Source organism: Aspergillus puulaauensis, chromosome 5 (genome assembly GCF_016861865.1).
Source record: "Aspergillus puulaauensis MK2 DNA, chromosome 5, nearly complete sequence".
Classification (NCBI taxonomy): Eukaryota; Fungi; Ascomycota; class Eurotiomycetes; order Eurotiales; family Aspergillaceae; genus Aspergillus; species Aspergillus puulaauensis.
The window spans coordinates 3,174,677-3,191,303 of NC_054861.1; the positions used below are offsets into that span (position 1 = coordinate 3,174,677).

Genomic DNA, 16,627 nt, shown 5'->3' on the forward strand with positions numbered 1-16,627 from the left:
GCTACTCTCAGTCAATCTACCTAGTTGGGACTCCCATCTCAACTACCTTCCACTCTTAGTTCAAGATGGCCGCCCCCGGCCAACCTTCCCCTCAGCAGCTGGCCGCTATGCAGCAGCAGTTCGCTGCTGAGGCGGCCAAGCGAGGAATGACCCCCGAAGACTTTGCCAAACAACAGCGTGAGCAATTAAATGCAGAAGCCGCGAAGCATGGCGTATCAACTGAGGAATATGTCGCGCAACTACGGATGCGTGCAATGGCTGCCCAGCAGAAGGCCGCCCAGGTTCAACGGGAACTCAACGCCAAGGGCGAGGGCTCGGGACAGCCAGGTCAACCTGGTCAACCTGGTCAGCCCGGTCAAGGCCCGCAGACGCACACGCAACAGGTTCCTGTCAACCCCAACAATCCAAAGGATCCCAAGGCGATCGCAGTCGCGCAATTTCTGCAATCACAAAACTTGAAGCCGAGAACATGCATCATGGACGGGCAAAGGAAAGATATGTTCAAGGGTGGGTTTTTGGTGGCCTAGAATGATTGTTGTCGACGTTACTAATGTGCTGGTTTTCTAGTGAAACGTGCAATTCGTGCCCTTGAGTCACCTGCATATGCGAAAGCTCAGAAGAAGAACCCTCTTCTGCCGCCAGTGACCGACCGCGCCTCGGCCGAGAACGTATTCAAGCTCCTCCCCCTATCCATTCTTGCCCTACGAGTCTCGAAGGTCGATCCTCATGCTGGCCACAACCATGGCAAGGCGAAGAGAGTCAAGGGACTATGGACAGTGAAGATCGAGCAGCACCAGGAAGCCGATCCGATGATGCACTACGTCTGGCTGTATGAGGGGCCGCAATGGAAACAGAAGGCAATGGCTGCTGCCGTAGTGGCCGGAATATTCGCGGTCGTACTGTTCCCTCTTTGGCCCATGGTTTTGAGGCAAGGAGTGTGGTACCTGAGTGTAGGCATGATGGGCCTCCTTGGTCTCTTCTTCGCCATGGCTATATTCCGTCTTATTTTGTTCTGTATCACCGTCTTTGCTGTACCCCCTGGTCTCTGGCTCTTCCCCAATCTTTTCGAAGATGTCGGTTTCTTCGACAGCTTCAAGCCCACATGGGGGTGGCAAGAGGTATGTTCTCCCGTTTCTGAACTCTCAACGATTACTAACGAAATATCTATCAGACTGGAAAGAAGAAGAAGAAATCCAAGAAGGCTACCGAAGTACCAGCTGCCCAGGCTGCGGAGTCAGCACCAACGGCAACTACGACTGCAACTACAAGCACGGACACAGCTGGTCCAGTGAAGCGTAACCTCGCACCTCGCGTTGAGGAGGTTACCGAGGAGTGATTGATAGATTTCCAAGATTCTCTTCTTTTTTTCCCCCTTTCCTTCCAGGCGCTTTCACATGCATTATCTGCGTACAAAACTTATTATGAGCTTTCCGACACATTCCACTTCGTATATTTGTATCTACCCTTCTCTTTTGCTGTCTTAATTTGGTATTTTTCGTCGGATTATGGGGGGCTTTAATTAGCTGGGATACGGAAAAGGAGTCTACACGGTGCAATTCACAAATAAATCAGGTGCGGATTCAAGATTTTATAGTAACCCGTGAACTATACAGATATCGTAGGTATGCGCGCTTCGGGCACAACTGCATATTAAAACAATCAAATCCACCCCGCTCATATGTAGGCCTAAGGACCGTGGAATGAACTAGGACTGCTCTCGCCCTTTGTTCTCTTCAACAGACTTCAACGGGACGGGGCGTCGTGGGATGCCATGTCGAGCTTCTATCTGTGGCTGTGGCTGGGACTGAGGTTGCTCCTCAACAGCAATCTCGCCGCTTTCCAGCTTCCTGCGTGCCGCCTCATTATCTCCTTCAATTCCAGCTCGGCGCTCATTCTGGATCCGTTGCTGTTCCTGCTGCCGGTCCTTTATAGCCAAGGCTTGCTCCTCGCGTGCGACTTCCCGGGCGCTGATACACTCTAGTCCTATTGTGCGTAGTATCCGCCCAAGTAGGAACTGGTAGCGGAGGTGGCCACTTATAATATCGCTCACATCGAGATTTTCGACGCCGGGGACGTTCTCGATAGGTTGTAGTCCAGCAACACCATACTGAAGGCTGCTTGTTCGGTATAGGAAAGCAAGCACGGAGTCATTTTCTGAATAAACGTTGACAAGTCGTCCACTAACCACACGTCGCATGGAACGCCAGTCGGGTGTATCGGATGGTGTTGGGGATCCCATAAGAATTGCTGTCTCAACCAGTCCATATGCATGTCTTTTGGCTAAAGTCTGAAGGCATGAGTAGATGACGCGGGATCCCAAAGAGTACCCAATAAGTGTAACAGGTCTTTCGCCTTGTACCTTGCTAATCAGGGCGTCGGCAAGAACTTCACCCGCCTTGTCAGATCGAGCCTTGGCAACGCTGAAAGGGTTGTCGGCAATGCCGGCGACTTTCATAAGGCCCACGGGCAAGACTAGCGCACTCAAAAGGCCAGCAAAGATTGTTTTGGTTAAGACCTGGCGGCCAGCCGCCCAGGCTGCGGAAGTAACCAAGGAATCTATGGCATTTCCAAGATTCAAAAGGGGTTTTGTTTCCCAGCGAAGGCCGAATACTTCAGAATCCTTGCCGATAACACGCCAGGGAACGACAAAGTTGTCTTCTTCTGTTAGCCATCCCGTAATGCCAATCGTAACTCGAAGGCGATGATCCTCCTGGGCTGCTTCCTTTTCGTCATCAAATCGATGTCGAGAACCATGAATAGGCAAGAAGGCGAAATCGTCCACCTCACGGGCATATTTGTCCACCATGCGTCCTGTCATACGCCCACCATAAGCCCCAAAAAGACCACCAACGATGACCCCGCTGCCTGCAACAGCACCAAGGTAACCGGCAGCAGCAGTGGCTCCCAAGCCAAGCCCACCCATTACTGTTCCTAGACCAGCTGCAATAAAAGGCGCCGCCAGTCCACCAGTAACACCAATCAATACGGCTCCAGCGACGGATGCAATACCGACTTTCCATTTTCTTGATGGGTCACTTTCTCTACCTTTACTCTGAGCGTCGGCATTCGCTGGCATTTGAAGAGCGGCGTCCAGTAGTCCTCGCGACACCTTGACTTCGTCTTGGTTCAAAGTCTTAACACCCAAGCCTAAGCTGGAAGCGGCGTACATCATCAAAACCCGAGAGTTGGCACTGTAATGTTCCAAACTAAGCATTAACAATAGTAGAGAGTGCAAGATCAACAACTTCTTGGGCTTGGGGAGGCGGATCAATGGTGTTTCTACCGGATGATAAACTTCGGAAAGTCGGCTCCAAGAGGGATCATCATCGTCGTCATACGAGCTTCGAGGTCGTTCCTCATCCCGTCGTTCGGAGCTCGCTTCTTCATCCCGGTCTTCCACATCTCGATTGACAACCTCACCGATCCGGAGAAGAACGGTGTCTCTCCAGTCGTCGAATTGGGTCAGAAGATTCGCTTCAGCTTTGAAATCTTCGGCCGTTGGAACGTATTCTGTGCGGACATGGTCGTCTTCTGATCTCTTTGATTCCTTCGTACTTGGAGGTGGTGGGCCACTATCTCCCTCGCCCAGATCAATCAGCTGGCTGGGTGCGGAAGATTTTGGGTGTTGTTCAGCTGGCGCTTTGAAAGTCTCTTCAACCAAGCTCCTCATGCGCTGTGTTATCTCAGCGACGAGAACTGTAAGGTCCGCCCGCTGTGGTCGACTTAGAATTGTTGTTAGGTCTTGGTCGTTTTTCGACTCCTCCTTGGGACCGGACCCAAAGGAGTTATTGAGTTTCTTCCACATGGAGGATACAGAAATATCCTATTCTAAAATTTATTGATCAAGATACAAAGCTGCCCTCGATGGGCTGTTGGAGGAGGGATAAGCGAGCGGTTGAATCGATACGGTCCATGTGAAGGCGATGACTCAGCCAAGTGCTCGCAGCCTGCTGTGACGCAACAAGGCGAGTCGAAACATGGAATACTTGGAGCAGGCAGCAGCAGCCCCCAAACACTGGATCAGCATGGGTTCTGATGACAATTTGCCGGCGGAATAATAGGGCGGGACTATGTTAGTTCCACTGGTGTCTCTCGGAAACATGCAGTGTGACAATTGGAATCATCCAATAGCTTAGGAGTTGGCAGTGTCAACAACGAAGAACTTCCCCTTCGTTTTGGAGGCATAACGAAGCGCATTGCCATCCCAAGCATCACCGTCAGGACGATCATTTCTCGCCGATTCAATGCGTTGAATCTTCTTATTTCGGCCAATGACTCGTTCCTTCGACAGGGCTTCTTTCAGCTGCTCCAACCCAATCGTGCTCTCTTTGACTGCCTCCGGGCTCTCATCGCGAATACTCTGCAGAGGCTCAACCCCAGTAGTGTCTACTTTCTGGATCTCTCTTACGAAGTGGATTTGAGACTCAAGTGTTTCAAGCATCTGCTGTTCCTCCTCAGGGCTAGACGGTTGGGGAAGAGCTGATAGACGAAGCAGGTGTTTAAGCTGGGCAGGGGTGACGGTCGGGGAAGACGGTCGCGCGGCAGGGTCAGGAAGTAAAGATCGGACGGACCATGTTGGCTTCGCGAGCATGGACTCAATATCTGTATCATCGGGTTTTGAGGAATAGTATCGAAATATAGACTGGTTGACTCGTAGGCTTGAGTAGGGTGCGGTGGATAGGCGAGGAGCTGCGCGTCGGAGCATTATGATGGAATATCGAAAAATTTAGAGAATAGCTCTAACGTCGTTATATCCCCAGAATACAATTGTGTTTGATCCAATAACAAAATGAGACCAGAGGGATAGATATATACTCAAAAGGCGAGTCGGGAAAAAAGCCGCTGGAGAGCTCGAAGGCGTCAGCCAGACACCGCCCTGCTGAGGAGTTAATGCAGTCTTGGCAGTGACGACGATACGAGCAGCAGCAACCCAGTCCTCCAACAACTTTTTGAGATAACCTGAACTCTCAACGTGTCTTTTTGATATTAACGCTATATCCTCCCTACACTACCTGCTCTTATTATAATACCCCGGGACTCGTCAACATGGCCGCAGACCCTCGAGCCCTCCTCCAGAAAGTCAGCTGCCCACTGCTTCTGCCGCCCCGCTATCAATAGTGGTCACTAACATCATGCTCCTTCTAGGCCGAGAAAGCGCTTCAAGGTGCTTCAGGCGGCTTCAGTTTCTTCGGCGGTCGTACTGAGAAATATGAGAACGCAGCAGATCTATACACACAGGCCGCCAACGCATTCCGAATCCAGAAGCTGAGTGCGCACCCCTCATCTCTCTGCGGGGAATGTACACCCCAAATTTTTGATGTCCGTACTAAAACAATACCCTTTGGGATGAATCAGACAAGGAAGCCGGTCAAGCTTTTGAAAAAGCTGCCGCTATCCAGACCCAGAACTTGAACGAACCCGGTGACTCCGCCAACACATTGCAGGAGGCCTTCAAGGTCTACCGCAAGTCAGACCCCGAGGACGCCGTCCGCGTGCTTTCATCCGCCATACAGTACTATGTATTGAACGGGAACCTCCGCCGAGCAGCCACCCAGCAGCAGTACCTGGCAGAAGTATACGAGACGGAACTAGGGGATGTAAAGAATGCACTGGAAGCTTATGAGAAGACCGCGGAGTGGTTCGATGCCGACAACGCTGAAGCGTGAGCTCTACATCCACCTCTACATTATACTATATCCTCAAGCGCTAACACTTTCCTTCCAGTCTCGCAAACAAGCACTTCCTCAAAGCAGCCGATTTAGCCGCCCTTGAAAGCGACTACTACAAAGCAATTGACCACTATGAGCGGATTGCCCGCACATCCATCAACAACGGCCTAATGAAGTGGTCCGTTAAAGATTATCTTCTAAAAGCCGGGCTCTGTCATCTAGCCACCAATGTTCGCTTTCTTTATTCCACTCCTGTCAAGCTCCCTACATACTAACCTATCAATAGGACATGGTCTCCGCCAACCGCGCCCTCGAGAGCTATCGTGACGTTGACCCAACATTCAACTCAACGAGAGAACACCAACTGCTTGTAGACCTGATTCAGACTATGGAGGCGCGAGACCAAGAGGCATTCGCCGATAAACTCTTCCAGTTCGATCAGCTCAGCAAGCTAGATAAGTGGAAGACGACGATTCTATTGCGGATCAAGAACGGGATTGAAGGACCAGAGGAAGATGATTTTGCTTAAATTGCAGGAATTCGTTTTTCATAAGATACTCTTTCTTTCAACGTCCGTTTTCCTTGTCTAAAGTCGGTTTTCCTATTCAACCTATACAATATTTGTATCTTGCTTGACATGTGGTTCTTAAACGTGGTCACGATAACTACTTTTTTTTGTGTTTCTCGCTAGTTGGAATGGCCCATTTTATCTTTTCTTTAGCTGCTCCGGTATGTATTTTGGTATTTCCATAATGCATGAAGCAGTCAATCATAATTCATTACGACCTGTTTCGCCGTTCATCGACATCTATCTATGTATCTCAAAGGACTTTTAGAAAATACCCCAAAAAACTCAGAACATAAAGATCATCAAATCATGCAGTGCAACCTTATGGTATCATATCATCCCATCTCTTTATCCAACCTGTGTAGCCTCTGGCAACATCACACTCCACCACTCAAACCAAAAATGCGCTGTATATAGAAAAAAGGCTGACTTAGTTATCAATCTCTTCCAGCGCCCTCGCCCTTCGTGGAAACACTCGCTTGTACAAACTAATTCCCACAGAATCCTGTGGGTTCAGCTTCGCATCGAAAGTGCACTTGAAATATCCATGTGTACCGAGACTCTCCTTTATGAACCCGCTGCGTCCGCGTCTTGTCCATAGTTGCAACGCCTTGAACCAATTCACGTCCTCGGAGTTGAAAAACATGTAGCGAACAGTGACAACACGCTTGTGGATCTTGTACGGGTGGCCTGTGATGATGGCGCGTTTGGCGACAACGCGCGATGGGTCGGGGGCCACGACCGTGCCCGTGCCGATTAGGTCAAGGGTGGATGTTGAGAAGTCTGTGGCTGATGTTGGTTCCGGTCCGTCGGCGGAGTCCAGCACCTCTGGGTCTTCTTCCTCTGAAGCCTTTCGAGTCTTGAAGACGAGGACGGGGACAGAGCCCCACGTGAGTGGTCCAATCCAAGTGGCGATTGCGCTGCGGCCGGGGTGGAGGAAGCGGTCGTATTTGTGGACGTTGTTGGGCGTGTTGTCTGCAGATGAGAAGATAGGCTTAACAACTAGGCGCCGCGGGCCGTATTGCACGATGAGCTCTTCTTTGGCTTTGAGCGGCTGTTCGACGGCTGCGTTAAGGTGCATGTTGATGTTGACCACGGTGTGCTTATGTTCGTGGCGAAGGAGAGAGAAGAGAGATAAGGGTTGGGGTTTGTTGCGGAGCGAGGCAGGGACTGCACGAAGGTGGACATCGACGCGGTTTCCTGGGCTGACACCGCCGACGAGGGCTTCTCTTAAAATCCTGTTCTTGGAGCCCTTGTAATCACCGAATTGGAGAAGCCGTCGCCAATCCTCAGGTTCGTGAGGTCGGTCCTCTGTTGTGTTCCAAGCGCTAGACTTAAGACTCTTCATTCCTCGGTATCTAGCCAGTCGCTCTCGGGCGAGGACGTTGGGGTGAAGCTCGATCTCATCGGGGAATTCAAGGTCTTCCTTAGCTTCGTTCCTCCGGCTGGCTCTGTACTCTTCCAATTGCTGTGCTTCCTCCTCTGGTGAGGGGTCAAGGAACATTTCTGATTGAGGGTATTCCGAGGCTCCGCCTTCTGTCATAGCATCGCGGTTGTCTGGGAATACACCATCCTCGGGAGCGCCAGAGACGTCCATTTCCATATCTTCATCCTCATCCTCGTCTACAATGTCGGAACCGGAGTCCGATACGTCATCCAGGAACCAATGCGATTGGTACTCGGAAGTACCTCGCGGTAGCCTCTTCGGCTTGGCCGGGATATGATCATCATCGTCAGAGAAATAGTGGTGGTCATCCAGAAGAACACCCTTCTTATCTGTATCCGGCATAGACTCCAAATCATCTTCCATCTCAATTTCTTCCGGTGCAACAGTAGCCAAGTCGTCTTGATCCACAGATGGCCCATCCAACACTTGGGACGAGTCGCTTTCGTCGACAGTCATCGCATCATCCCGCTTGGATCGTGCAGTAGGCAGTGGAGCAGCGGTGACAGCACCGATCTGGTAATCGCCCCAGCCGGGAACATGGACCAGGCGGTCTGCCTTCAAACCCTTCCCACGTACAACACCAGTCAACACCACGTCATCCACCGCATCCGCAGCACTTTCAGGCCATTTGACGTTTTCAATAAGCATCCAACTCCGGTCATCACGCCAGTGGATACCTTTGGGTGTTGCGGTGCAGAGAGATCGGATAGCATTTGAGCATTCTTGTCGGGAATCAACTGAAAGGACCTTGTCGACAGCTGGGAAGAAGTAGTTCAAGAATGATTTGAGGGATCCAGATACTTGGGGGCGTTTCTTAGGAGGGTTGACTTGATCGAGGCCCTAGACGATAACGGTATTAGCCATGAATCCGAGAGAACACGGAATTATCGCCCAGTTAGCATACCTGTACAACCGCAACAACATTTGAAATACCCTGGCCCTCGATTGACCTGAGCAACAGCTCCCCTTGCTCTTCCACCTCAACCTGTGCGGAAACCGCTATCACAACGAAATCCGCCATCCGGCAAGCATCCAAAGCGCTCATCAAGTCATACTTGGCCGGGATATACTGTATGTTCTGTCGGAAGCGATCAACACGGACACGAGGGATAGTATCCGCTGAGACATCGCCTGAGATATCAACACTTTCGTTCAATGCCTTGATGATGGCAGCGGTATCAATATCGACCGAGAGGGGAACGATGGCGACGTGACGGGGCGCCCCATTTTGACCGGTGAAAATGCCTGTAGCCTGGGCCCTCTCTTGCTGCTTGTTCTGCTGCTTCTGGCGAGCCTGGTTCCTTCGGTCGAGTTTCGACATGAGTTGCTGGTGAGGGGTCTTGCGAGTGCCCCGCTCTCCTCTTTCGACCTTGCCTGGAAAAAAAGGTCAGCGTTTGCTCTGGTTAAGATAAGAGACATATGAGTGTTTAGTCGGTCGTACCTTTAGCCTGGTCCTTCAGAGCGCGCTTAGAAGCATGGCCAGTCTTGTAAGGCTTGTGCGAAGTCTTGGTGGTGGAACGGTGGTGGTGCTGCACCGTCGAAGTAGGCGCCATATTGGCACCGCCGGAGCCCTTGAAGCGAAACGGAAGGGAGGCCAGGGTGTCGAGTCGAGAGCGAACGTATAGATTGCAAAAGAAGAATAAAATAGCAACAATCAACAAGGTTCTTCGCAGGAATGAATAATATAGATCGATGGATGTTGAAAAAAATTAGGCGGTGGAGGAAAAAACAAGCGAGCGTCCAGAAAGGCGGTCTTGGCGCCTTTCTTCCAGCAGAATAAAAAATTAAAATTCTCCGCAACCTCCAAAGCTGGTTCGAGGAGCTTGGATAAAATAACTTGATCATTAACTCTGACCCAATCTTACCGACCTCGCTCGCCCTTGAATATCTGGACCATAACCCTGGTATTCGCAGCCCCGTCATCGCCATGGCGGAATCAGCGCCGACAAAGGCCGTTGCGCCAACCAAGCAGCGCAAAGAGAACAAACGGTTGATCGAGGCACAGAAGAAATACGGACGCGGCAAGGCTGTCCATACCCATGGTGTAAGGGACAAGAAACTGCGAAGTAATCTACAGGCCGTCGAAGAAAAGTACAAGGATGCCGCTCTCCGCGCCAAAGATGCGGAGATTCTCATGGAACATAATGCCGGGTTCCTCGAGCCTGAGGGGGAGATGGAGCGGACGTACCGGGTGCGCCAGGACGAGATCGCAACAAATGTGGGCATCGAGACGGCAAAGAAGAAGTTCGAATTAAGGCTCGATGATTTTGGTCCTTATCGAATGGACTACACGCGGAATGGGCGCGAGTTGATGCTAGCAGGGCGAAAGGGACATGTTGCGACGATGGACTGGCGGAATGGGAAATTGGGGTGTGAATTACATTTACGGGAAACTGTTAGGGATGCGCGGTGGCTGCATAACAATCAGTATTTTGCCGTTGCTCAGAAGAAGGCGGTTTATATCTATGACCGCCAGGGTGTTGAGTTGCACTGCCTGAACAGGATCGTCGAACCCAACTTTCTTGAATTCCTCCCCTACCATTTTCTTCTCGCTTCAACTGTGAGTGTCTTCTCCCCTTCATACGTACGAGAAAGTTTCACGTCTAATACGCAGTATAGCAAATGAGCGGCCACCTCAAATACACCGACACATCTACCGGCCAGCTCATTGCCGAGATCCCCACCAAAGCCGGGGCTCCAACGGCCATGGCCCAAAATCCCTGGAACGCGATTATACATGTTGGCCATCAAAACGGCACCGTCAGTCTCTGGTCGCCCAACACCGAAGCCCCGCTTGTCAAAGCTCTCGTCCACCGCGGCCCCGTCCGCTCAATGGCCATCGACAGACAAGGCCGCTACATGGTCTCAACAGGGCAGGACCTGAAGATGCAAGTCTGGGACATCCGCATGTACCGCGAAATCCACTCATACTCATGCTACCAGCCTGGGGCCTCCGCCTCCATCAGTGACCGTGGTTTGACAGCCGTCGGCTGGGGAACACAAGTCAGTGTCTGGCGCGGCCTTTTCGACGCCGCAGCCGCCGACACCCAGAAAGTCCAATCCCCCTACATGTCGTGGGGTGGCGACGGCCAGCGCATCGAAAATCTCCGCTGGTGCCCGTACGAGGATATCCTCGGGGTGGCGCACGACAAGGGCTTCGCGAGCATCATCGTTCCTGGCGCTGGCGAACCCAACTTCGATGCCCTCGAAGCGAACCCCTACGAAAACCCCAAGCAGCGTCAAGAAGCGGAGGTCCGCGCGCTCATGCACAAGCTCCAGCCCGGCATGATCTCGCTAGACCCCAGCTTCATTGGCAGAGTCGATACAGTCAGCGACAAGAAGAACAGGGAGGAAAAGGATCTCGATCGCCGCCCGGAGGACATGATCGAGAAACTCAAGAACCGTGGCCGTGGCCGGAACAGTGCACTGCGGAAGTATCTCCGCAAAAAGGGCAGGCGCAATGTCGTCGACGAGAAGCTTCTCAGGGCGCAGGCGCTGCACAAGGAGCGCTCGGCGCGTGCAAAGGAGAGACTCAGAAGCGAGAAGGAGGAGCTGGGGCCTGCTTTGGCGAGGTTTGCAAAGAAGGATATATAACATTGCCCATGCTTTCCCGTTGCTCTCTCTCTCTCTCTCTCTCTATCTTCCGGGCTTCTTATTTCCTCGACTTGTTTTGTTTTGCCAAGCTTTATTCGCTCTATCGTTGTCAGGATGATAGCGAATGGAGTACTCAGATACCCTGATGTGTAGAGCAAGTATAGCTCTGCCAACCTGTCATGAATATGCATTTGAGGGCGTTTTAATTGGATACATTAGTTAGAAAAGTGCTGGCATACCTAGATATGCAATCTTCAATGTACACTTATACACCTAGTTGGTTTATTTCTATCAAATAATGTAGGATCGTAAGTCAGTACCTCCATGGTGGAGTACTACGATCATTTTAACAATAAGTTAGATATCGGTACTACAGACTGGGCCTGCACGGCAGCCCTTTTTTGAAGGAAGCGGTCGATGGGGATGAATTGCACATTGAAAAGCGGAAAAAAATCTTGTGATGGTTCCTAACACGGTATGAAAAGTAGGCAGTACCATCGTAAGAGCAAATCCTAACGCCAAACAGAGCAAGTCGCCAATGGGGAAAATCGTGAGTATCACTGCGGAGGAAATCAAGAGCAAGAGGAAAGAGTAACCAACGTCAACCAGCATTAGACACAATATCTGTCACGCTTAGCGGGAATCAGGCTGAACGAGATATCAACCTCCACCAAAAGGAGGGGAAAGGGCCAGAAAGTCGACACCAGAGAAAAAATAACAGATCCAAGAGGGCGCAATGAAGCCAGATGCAGAAACGATGAAAACAATAAAGTACAGAAGCCGAGGTCAATCTATGCCGAAGGGCCTTGACCTCGACGCAAGGTTTTGTATTGTAGAACGAGGGGGAAACCTCACGTCCAGGAATCAAAGTTCCATAAACATAACCAAGTATATACCGCGCAAAAGGCGATATGAACAACCGGTAGCGACCATGTCTTCCATCAGTAAGAACACCAAATAAGCGAAACATTCCCATCCGATATGTTCAACGAAGAAAAAAGTAGCAGCAGACTCCTCCATACAACACGAAGCAATAATAGACAATGTACCCGAGCGTGCGCCATTTCCCAACCTCTTTAGACTGGTATAAAATGAAAAACGGTAATTAGTTCTCTGGAAAATCATGCAGCAGTCCCTTTTTGCCTCTTACCACCGACCCTGGGGCTAGCCTTAACTTTGGCAGGCCCAGGGGCGGTGCCATTGACCTCGCCACCAGCGTCCTCGCCCTCCATCTTGACGGTACTAGCCCGCCTACGCTTGTTGCTCACATTAGGACTGGCACTAGCGCTAGCGACTTGCTGTGGCATTTGGCCCTGTGGACCCATTCCCGGTGGCCCGGCAAGATTGCTCTGTCCGGGGCTTGGATGAGCCGATCCAGAAAGATGAGGCGACCCCTGAACGCCACCCGGTAGGTTAAGATGAGCCATACCCGGGGATGCGAATTGGTTGGGCCCGCCCATGCTGGGCGCTCGTGCGTTCGGCCCTGGCTGAAGTGCGGGGTTCATATGACCCTGCATGTAAACAGGGTTTGCACTCTGGTTATTATGGATATTGCTAACAAGGCTCCGCAATGACTCGGTCGGTGTTAGGGTTGGATTCTGGTGTGAGTATTGGAGCAGAAGCTGCATTTGCGACATTGTTTCCGCCACCTATACCACCATAACTGTTAGCACAACAAAGCGAATTAAACTAACAAAAGGATATCATAACATACCTCTAAGAAGCTCATTACTGCAGGGGTAACCCCGTTAGACGTCACCATAGACTCGGGTAATGTGAATTGGGGCTGCTGGGGCTGCTTCTGTTGGGCTCGTTTCCCCGTTCCTTTTGTAACCTTGGGGCTTTGCTTCTGATCTAGCTCCAGTGCCTGTAATTTAGTCCGAGGAAGATACTCCGTATGATTCATAACGACGATATCGAGCATTTCAATTTTGTTCTGGAAATCAAAGTGTGCCTTCAATGTGCCAGTCGTAAAAAGCTAAGAAATATGTTAGAATGTATTAACAAGTTGGGAAAAGTATACAACTCACTTGGGAATCATTTGTAAACCAGTAGATAAAGGAAGCTCTGGGACACTCCACAATATGACCTCCATTTGGTGAGTCCCTTTCCCGAGCACCCTCGATAAGCATCTGGATCTGACGGATACCACTCGTAAACTGCGTCAAATAATACCGCGCGAGCGCAGGTGTCGCAATCTCAAACTGCTTAGCACCAGCTTGAGAGTTGTACACGCCTTGTCGCAGAACTCCAGTGGGAGAGTAAAATCTGTCCACAAAAGTCGACCAGTACTGTAAATCGTTCGCCTCGCCGCGGGACTATATATCAGGTATTAGTCTCTGCCAGAATCGATTATCGGGCTGTGACAAAAATGAATAGAAGGGACGCACCGAAAAGCTACTCAGCTGTTCCGCGAAATTACCGAGACATAGAATCGCCTGTCCTCTCATGGCCATTCGCTGCTGCTGCTGCATTAACATTGCTGCATTTTGTTGCTGTTGCTGCTGGGCTTTGAGCGCCTCCTGCGCGGCCATTGGATGGGGTTGCTGGCCTGGTTGCTGTCCCGGTTGCTGGCCTGGTTGCGGTTGAGGTTGTGACTGGGGCTGCGACTGGGGCTGTTGCGTTTGGGGCTGCGGTTGTGGCTGTTGTGGTTGTTGGCCCGGCTGCTGAGCCTGGGGAAGTTGTTGGGGGGCGAGGTTCGGAGTTGGCTGCGGCTGTTGAGTAACCGCTGGCTGCTGCTGCGGCGGCTGAGAGGACGGCGCTTGGGGAGGATTTGGCTGTGGAGTTGCGCTTCCTTGGTGAGGAGGCGGTCCTGGCTGAGGTTGTGGGGTGACACTTTGGGCCTCATGCACACTTTGAGGGTGGGGTGCCGGGCGCTGCTGTGGGGTGTGTTGACCAGGCTGAACAGCAGCATTCTGCTGTTGCTGGGCCTGTTGTGCTTGTTGAGCCTGTTGAGCTTGGGCCTGAGCCTGCGCCTGCGCCTGTGCGGCTTGCTGCATTGCAAAAAGGTGCTGCTGCTGTTGTTGGATATTTTGGGGCTGCCCATGCGACATCTGCTGGAGTTGCTGCATTTGCAGATTCGCCGGTCGCATTGCCGGGTTCTGCATGGCGACCATGTGCGCTGCATTCAATGCTTGCGTTCCATTTGGAAGGGACACTGAGAGACCTCCATGTTGTTGTGGCTGTGGCTGTGGTTGCTGCGGCGGCTGTTGTTGTTGAGGCTGGCCTTGCTGCTGTGCATTCTGCTGAAACATCATGCGTTGTCTGATCATGTTTTGGTGGTGTTGCTGCATGAGCTGCTGGGGGTTCCCGGCGACTACTTAAAAGATGTATATTAGCCCATGACTAGACACGATTCAGGGGAATTATGCCGATTGAAAGAGATTTTCAATAACACAAACGCGCAGGTTAGAAAAACGTACAATTCTGGCCATAGGGTGGCTGTGGGAACAAATGTGCCTGCGGTCCAAGGTGAGAGAGAGCATGAGCCTGTACAGGGCCTCCTGGCCCAGTGGTCCCCGCTCCTGGAGGCATTTGCCCCATCATCGGACCGCCTTGAGAAACCTGCGGGCCAGGCCCAGACACGCCAGGATGTACTTGCTGCACCATGGGGCCTGGGTGAGCATTAGGGTGTTGACCTGGAGCCAATGCATGGCCGGGAGGCAGACCGGGATGGTTGGCAATGCCTGGATGGGCAGCGAACGGCTGCGCCATCATCATCGCTGGGCTACGAAGTCACCGGTAACGGGACTCCACAGCCTAAAAAGAGAAGGACGACAGCGAGAAGGAAGCGTGGGAGTAAAAAAAGAGAGAGGGAAGACAAAATGAGGTGTTGATAGCGACGGAGGCTTTGGCGGACGTGGGACTCGAAAAGGCGCGCTTGACGTGGAGACACAACAGGGCCGCTTTTAGTGTCGGAGCGGAGGCTAAAGCCTAAAGGCTGACGGACGATTGAGCCTGCGTCGGTGTCGTCCAGAACCACATCAAACCTAAGGCATCGATTGGGTCTGGAAGATATCACCGGTGTCGGCCAGGTTAATCGTCAACCTGAGCGATCAATGTTAGAGGAGACGCGATGAGACAAACGGCGGGTGCGAGAATTGGGAGATCGGGTGGAGGAAGATGGACAGGAGTGGAGGGGCTTAAGGACCAAAGAACGGCGAGACGGCACCTGTCCGACTGTCGCGATCGCCAGATCAATGAGGCTTGATAGCGACCGGGATAACTTTGGTCTCGCAGGCTGGTCACAGAAAAACGACCAAAAAGCGCCACACAGATGACAGACCCCGAGCGAGCGATCAGGAGGGGAAAAGGAAGGGAACGGGAAAGGGAATGCGGTGGCTTTCCAAGGGGGAGGAGAGAAGAGAGAAGGCAGAGAACAGGAAAATTGACGAGATCTGGAGGTGTCGACCAGGCGTCCTCACCGTCTCAACCAACCACAACTTGCAACACTCACCCTTCAGACAGCTTGCTACTGCGTGGAAGCTCCAGATATCAGAGATCTCCCTGCAATCCAGGAAAAAGCGCTCCTCTTGACGATATCTCCTGCCTCTGGATTTCTTCTCTGGGGGCGCTTCGCTGGCCGGAAAATCCGATGGCCGGATACACTATGCCAGAAGGAGTAAGGTTTGTTTCTACGGAAAAACAGTTCGGCCGGATTTCGTTCCTTTTCTTCCACACCAGTTTCTCTCTTCCTCAATTTTTCATCCTGCAAGAAATCTCAACTGTGGACGATCTAATCGGAGTATCTGCTACGAGACTGACCAACATGTGGTCTAACTGATCCATTCTTGTCAGGCAATGGCTTGGCCACTGCTCTTCTTTGATGCAGCGTATGATGCAATGTGATCATACCATACTGCTCGCCTCACATCAAATCATGTTCCAGCTAACTTTGCAAGGTGAGTTATATCGTGTTTTCTTGATCTCCTGTTTTTTGTTTTTTTAGTCCGATCTCTCGAGGATGACAACCATACCTCTTCTTCTTTCTTTACCAAATCGCCCATGACGAGAAAATTCGGACCTTCCTTTCCCGGTTGGTCTGCTACTTGCCAGTACACTTTGTCTGAGAGATACCTACAAACTTTGTTGATTCATCACGTTTGTTATGTGCACATTGGCTGATGATTTTAAAGAATAGTGATAATCGAAAAATCTGACAGGCGAATTAGTACCATTGGGCTGCAGATATTTTTGGTTGGTCACCCAAGAATATCTCAGAAGCCCAGTGTATTTGCAGTCTGTATTCCACAGGGTTTTCTCCGTGGGCCGAATTTAGATGCTCGCATAAATAATACAACCAAGTTACATTTGAGTTCTTTCAGCTTTTATTTTCTTGCTGCACTTTTG

General features: G+C 51.3%; 7 protein-coding genes across 7 annotated transcripts; 3 read left to right on the forward strand and 4 right to left on the reverse strand.

The window, feature by feature from the left end:
• Window positions 1-65: 65 nt before the first annotated feature.
• On the forward strand, window positions 66-1,336 carry SEC62 (Sec62 family protein translocation protein; the record flags this gene model as incomplete). The annotated part of the gene is made up of 3 exons (XM_041706297.1): window positions 66-507; window positions 568-1,118; window positions 1,172-1,336. The coding sequence occupies 3 exons, from the start codon at window positions 66-68 to the stop codon at window positions 1,334-1,336; spliced, it is 1,158 nt and encodes a 385-aa protein (XP_041558696.1).
• Window positions 1,337-1,705: 369 nt separating this feature from the next.
• Window positions 1,706-3,805, reverse strand: APUU_51214A (DUF726 domain protein; the record flags this gene model as incomplete). The annotated part of the gene is made up of 1 exon (XM_041706298.1): window positions 1,706-3,805. One exon carries the CDS (start codon window positions 3,803-3,805, stop codon window positions 1,706-1,708), a length of 2,100 nt encoding a protein of 699 aa, XP_041558697.1.
• A 327-nt stretch (window positions 3,806-4,132) lies between these two features.
• On the reverse strand, window positions 4,133-4,705 carry APUU_51215A (uncharacterized protein; the record flags this gene model as incomplete). Its single annotated transcript, XM_041706299.1, has 1 exon — window positions 4,133-4,705. One exon carries the CDS (start codon window positions 4,703-4,705, stop codon window positions 4,133-4,135), a length of 573 nt encoding a protein of 190 aa, XP_041558698.1.
• Window positions 4,706-5,046: 341 nt separating this feature from the next.
• On the forward strand, window positions 5,047-6,198 carry sec17 (alpha-soluble NSF attachment protein SEC17; the record flags this gene model as incomplete). The annotated part of the gene is made up of 5 exons (XM_041706300.1): window positions 5,047-5,079; window positions 5,146-5,269; window positions 5,356-5,662; window positions 5,725-5,899; window positions 5,956-6,198. 5 exons carry the CDS (start codon window positions 5,047-5,049, stop codon window positions 6,196-6,198), a joined length of 882 nt encoding a protein of 293 aa, XP_041558699.1.
• Window positions 6,199-6,667: 469 nt separating this feature from the next.
• On the reverse strand, window positions 6,668-9,237 carry APUU_51217A (small subunit rRNA maturation protein TSR1; the record flags this gene model as incomplete). Its single annotated transcript, XM_041706301.1, has 3 exons — window positions 6,668-8,524; window positions 8,589-9,058; window positions 9,126-9,237. The coding sequence occupies 3 exons, from the start codon at window positions 9,235-9,237 to the stop codon at window positions 6,668-6,670; spliced, it is 2,439 nt and encodes an 812-aa protein (XP_041558700.1).
• A 374-nt stretch (window positions 9,238-9,611) lies between these two features.
• UTP7 (WDR46/Utp7 family WD40 repeat domain-containing protein) lies at window positions 9,612-11,278 on the forward strand (the record flags this gene model as incomplete). The annotated part of the gene is made up of 2 exons (XM_041706302.1): window positions 9,612-10,244; window positions 10,304-11,278. 2 exons carry the CDS (start codon window positions 9,612-9,614, stop codon window positions 11,276-11,278), a joined length of 1,608 nt encoding a protein of 535 aa, XP_041558701.1.
• A 1,121-nt stretch (window positions 11,279-12,399) lies between these two features.
• Window positions 12,400-14,998, reverse strand: APUU_51219A (LIM domain-binding protein; the record flags this gene model as incomplete). Its single annotated transcript, XM_041706303.1, has 5 exons — window positions 12,400-12,927; window positions 12,993-13,256; window positions 13,309-13,596; window positions 13,669-14,597; window positions 14,701-14,998. The coding sequence occupies 5 exons, from the start codon at window positions 14,996-14,998 to the stop codon at window positions 12,400-12,402; spliced, it is 2,307 nt and encodes a 768-aa protein (XP_041558702.1).
• Between the last annotated feature and the right edge of the window lie 1,629 nt (window positions 14,999-16,627).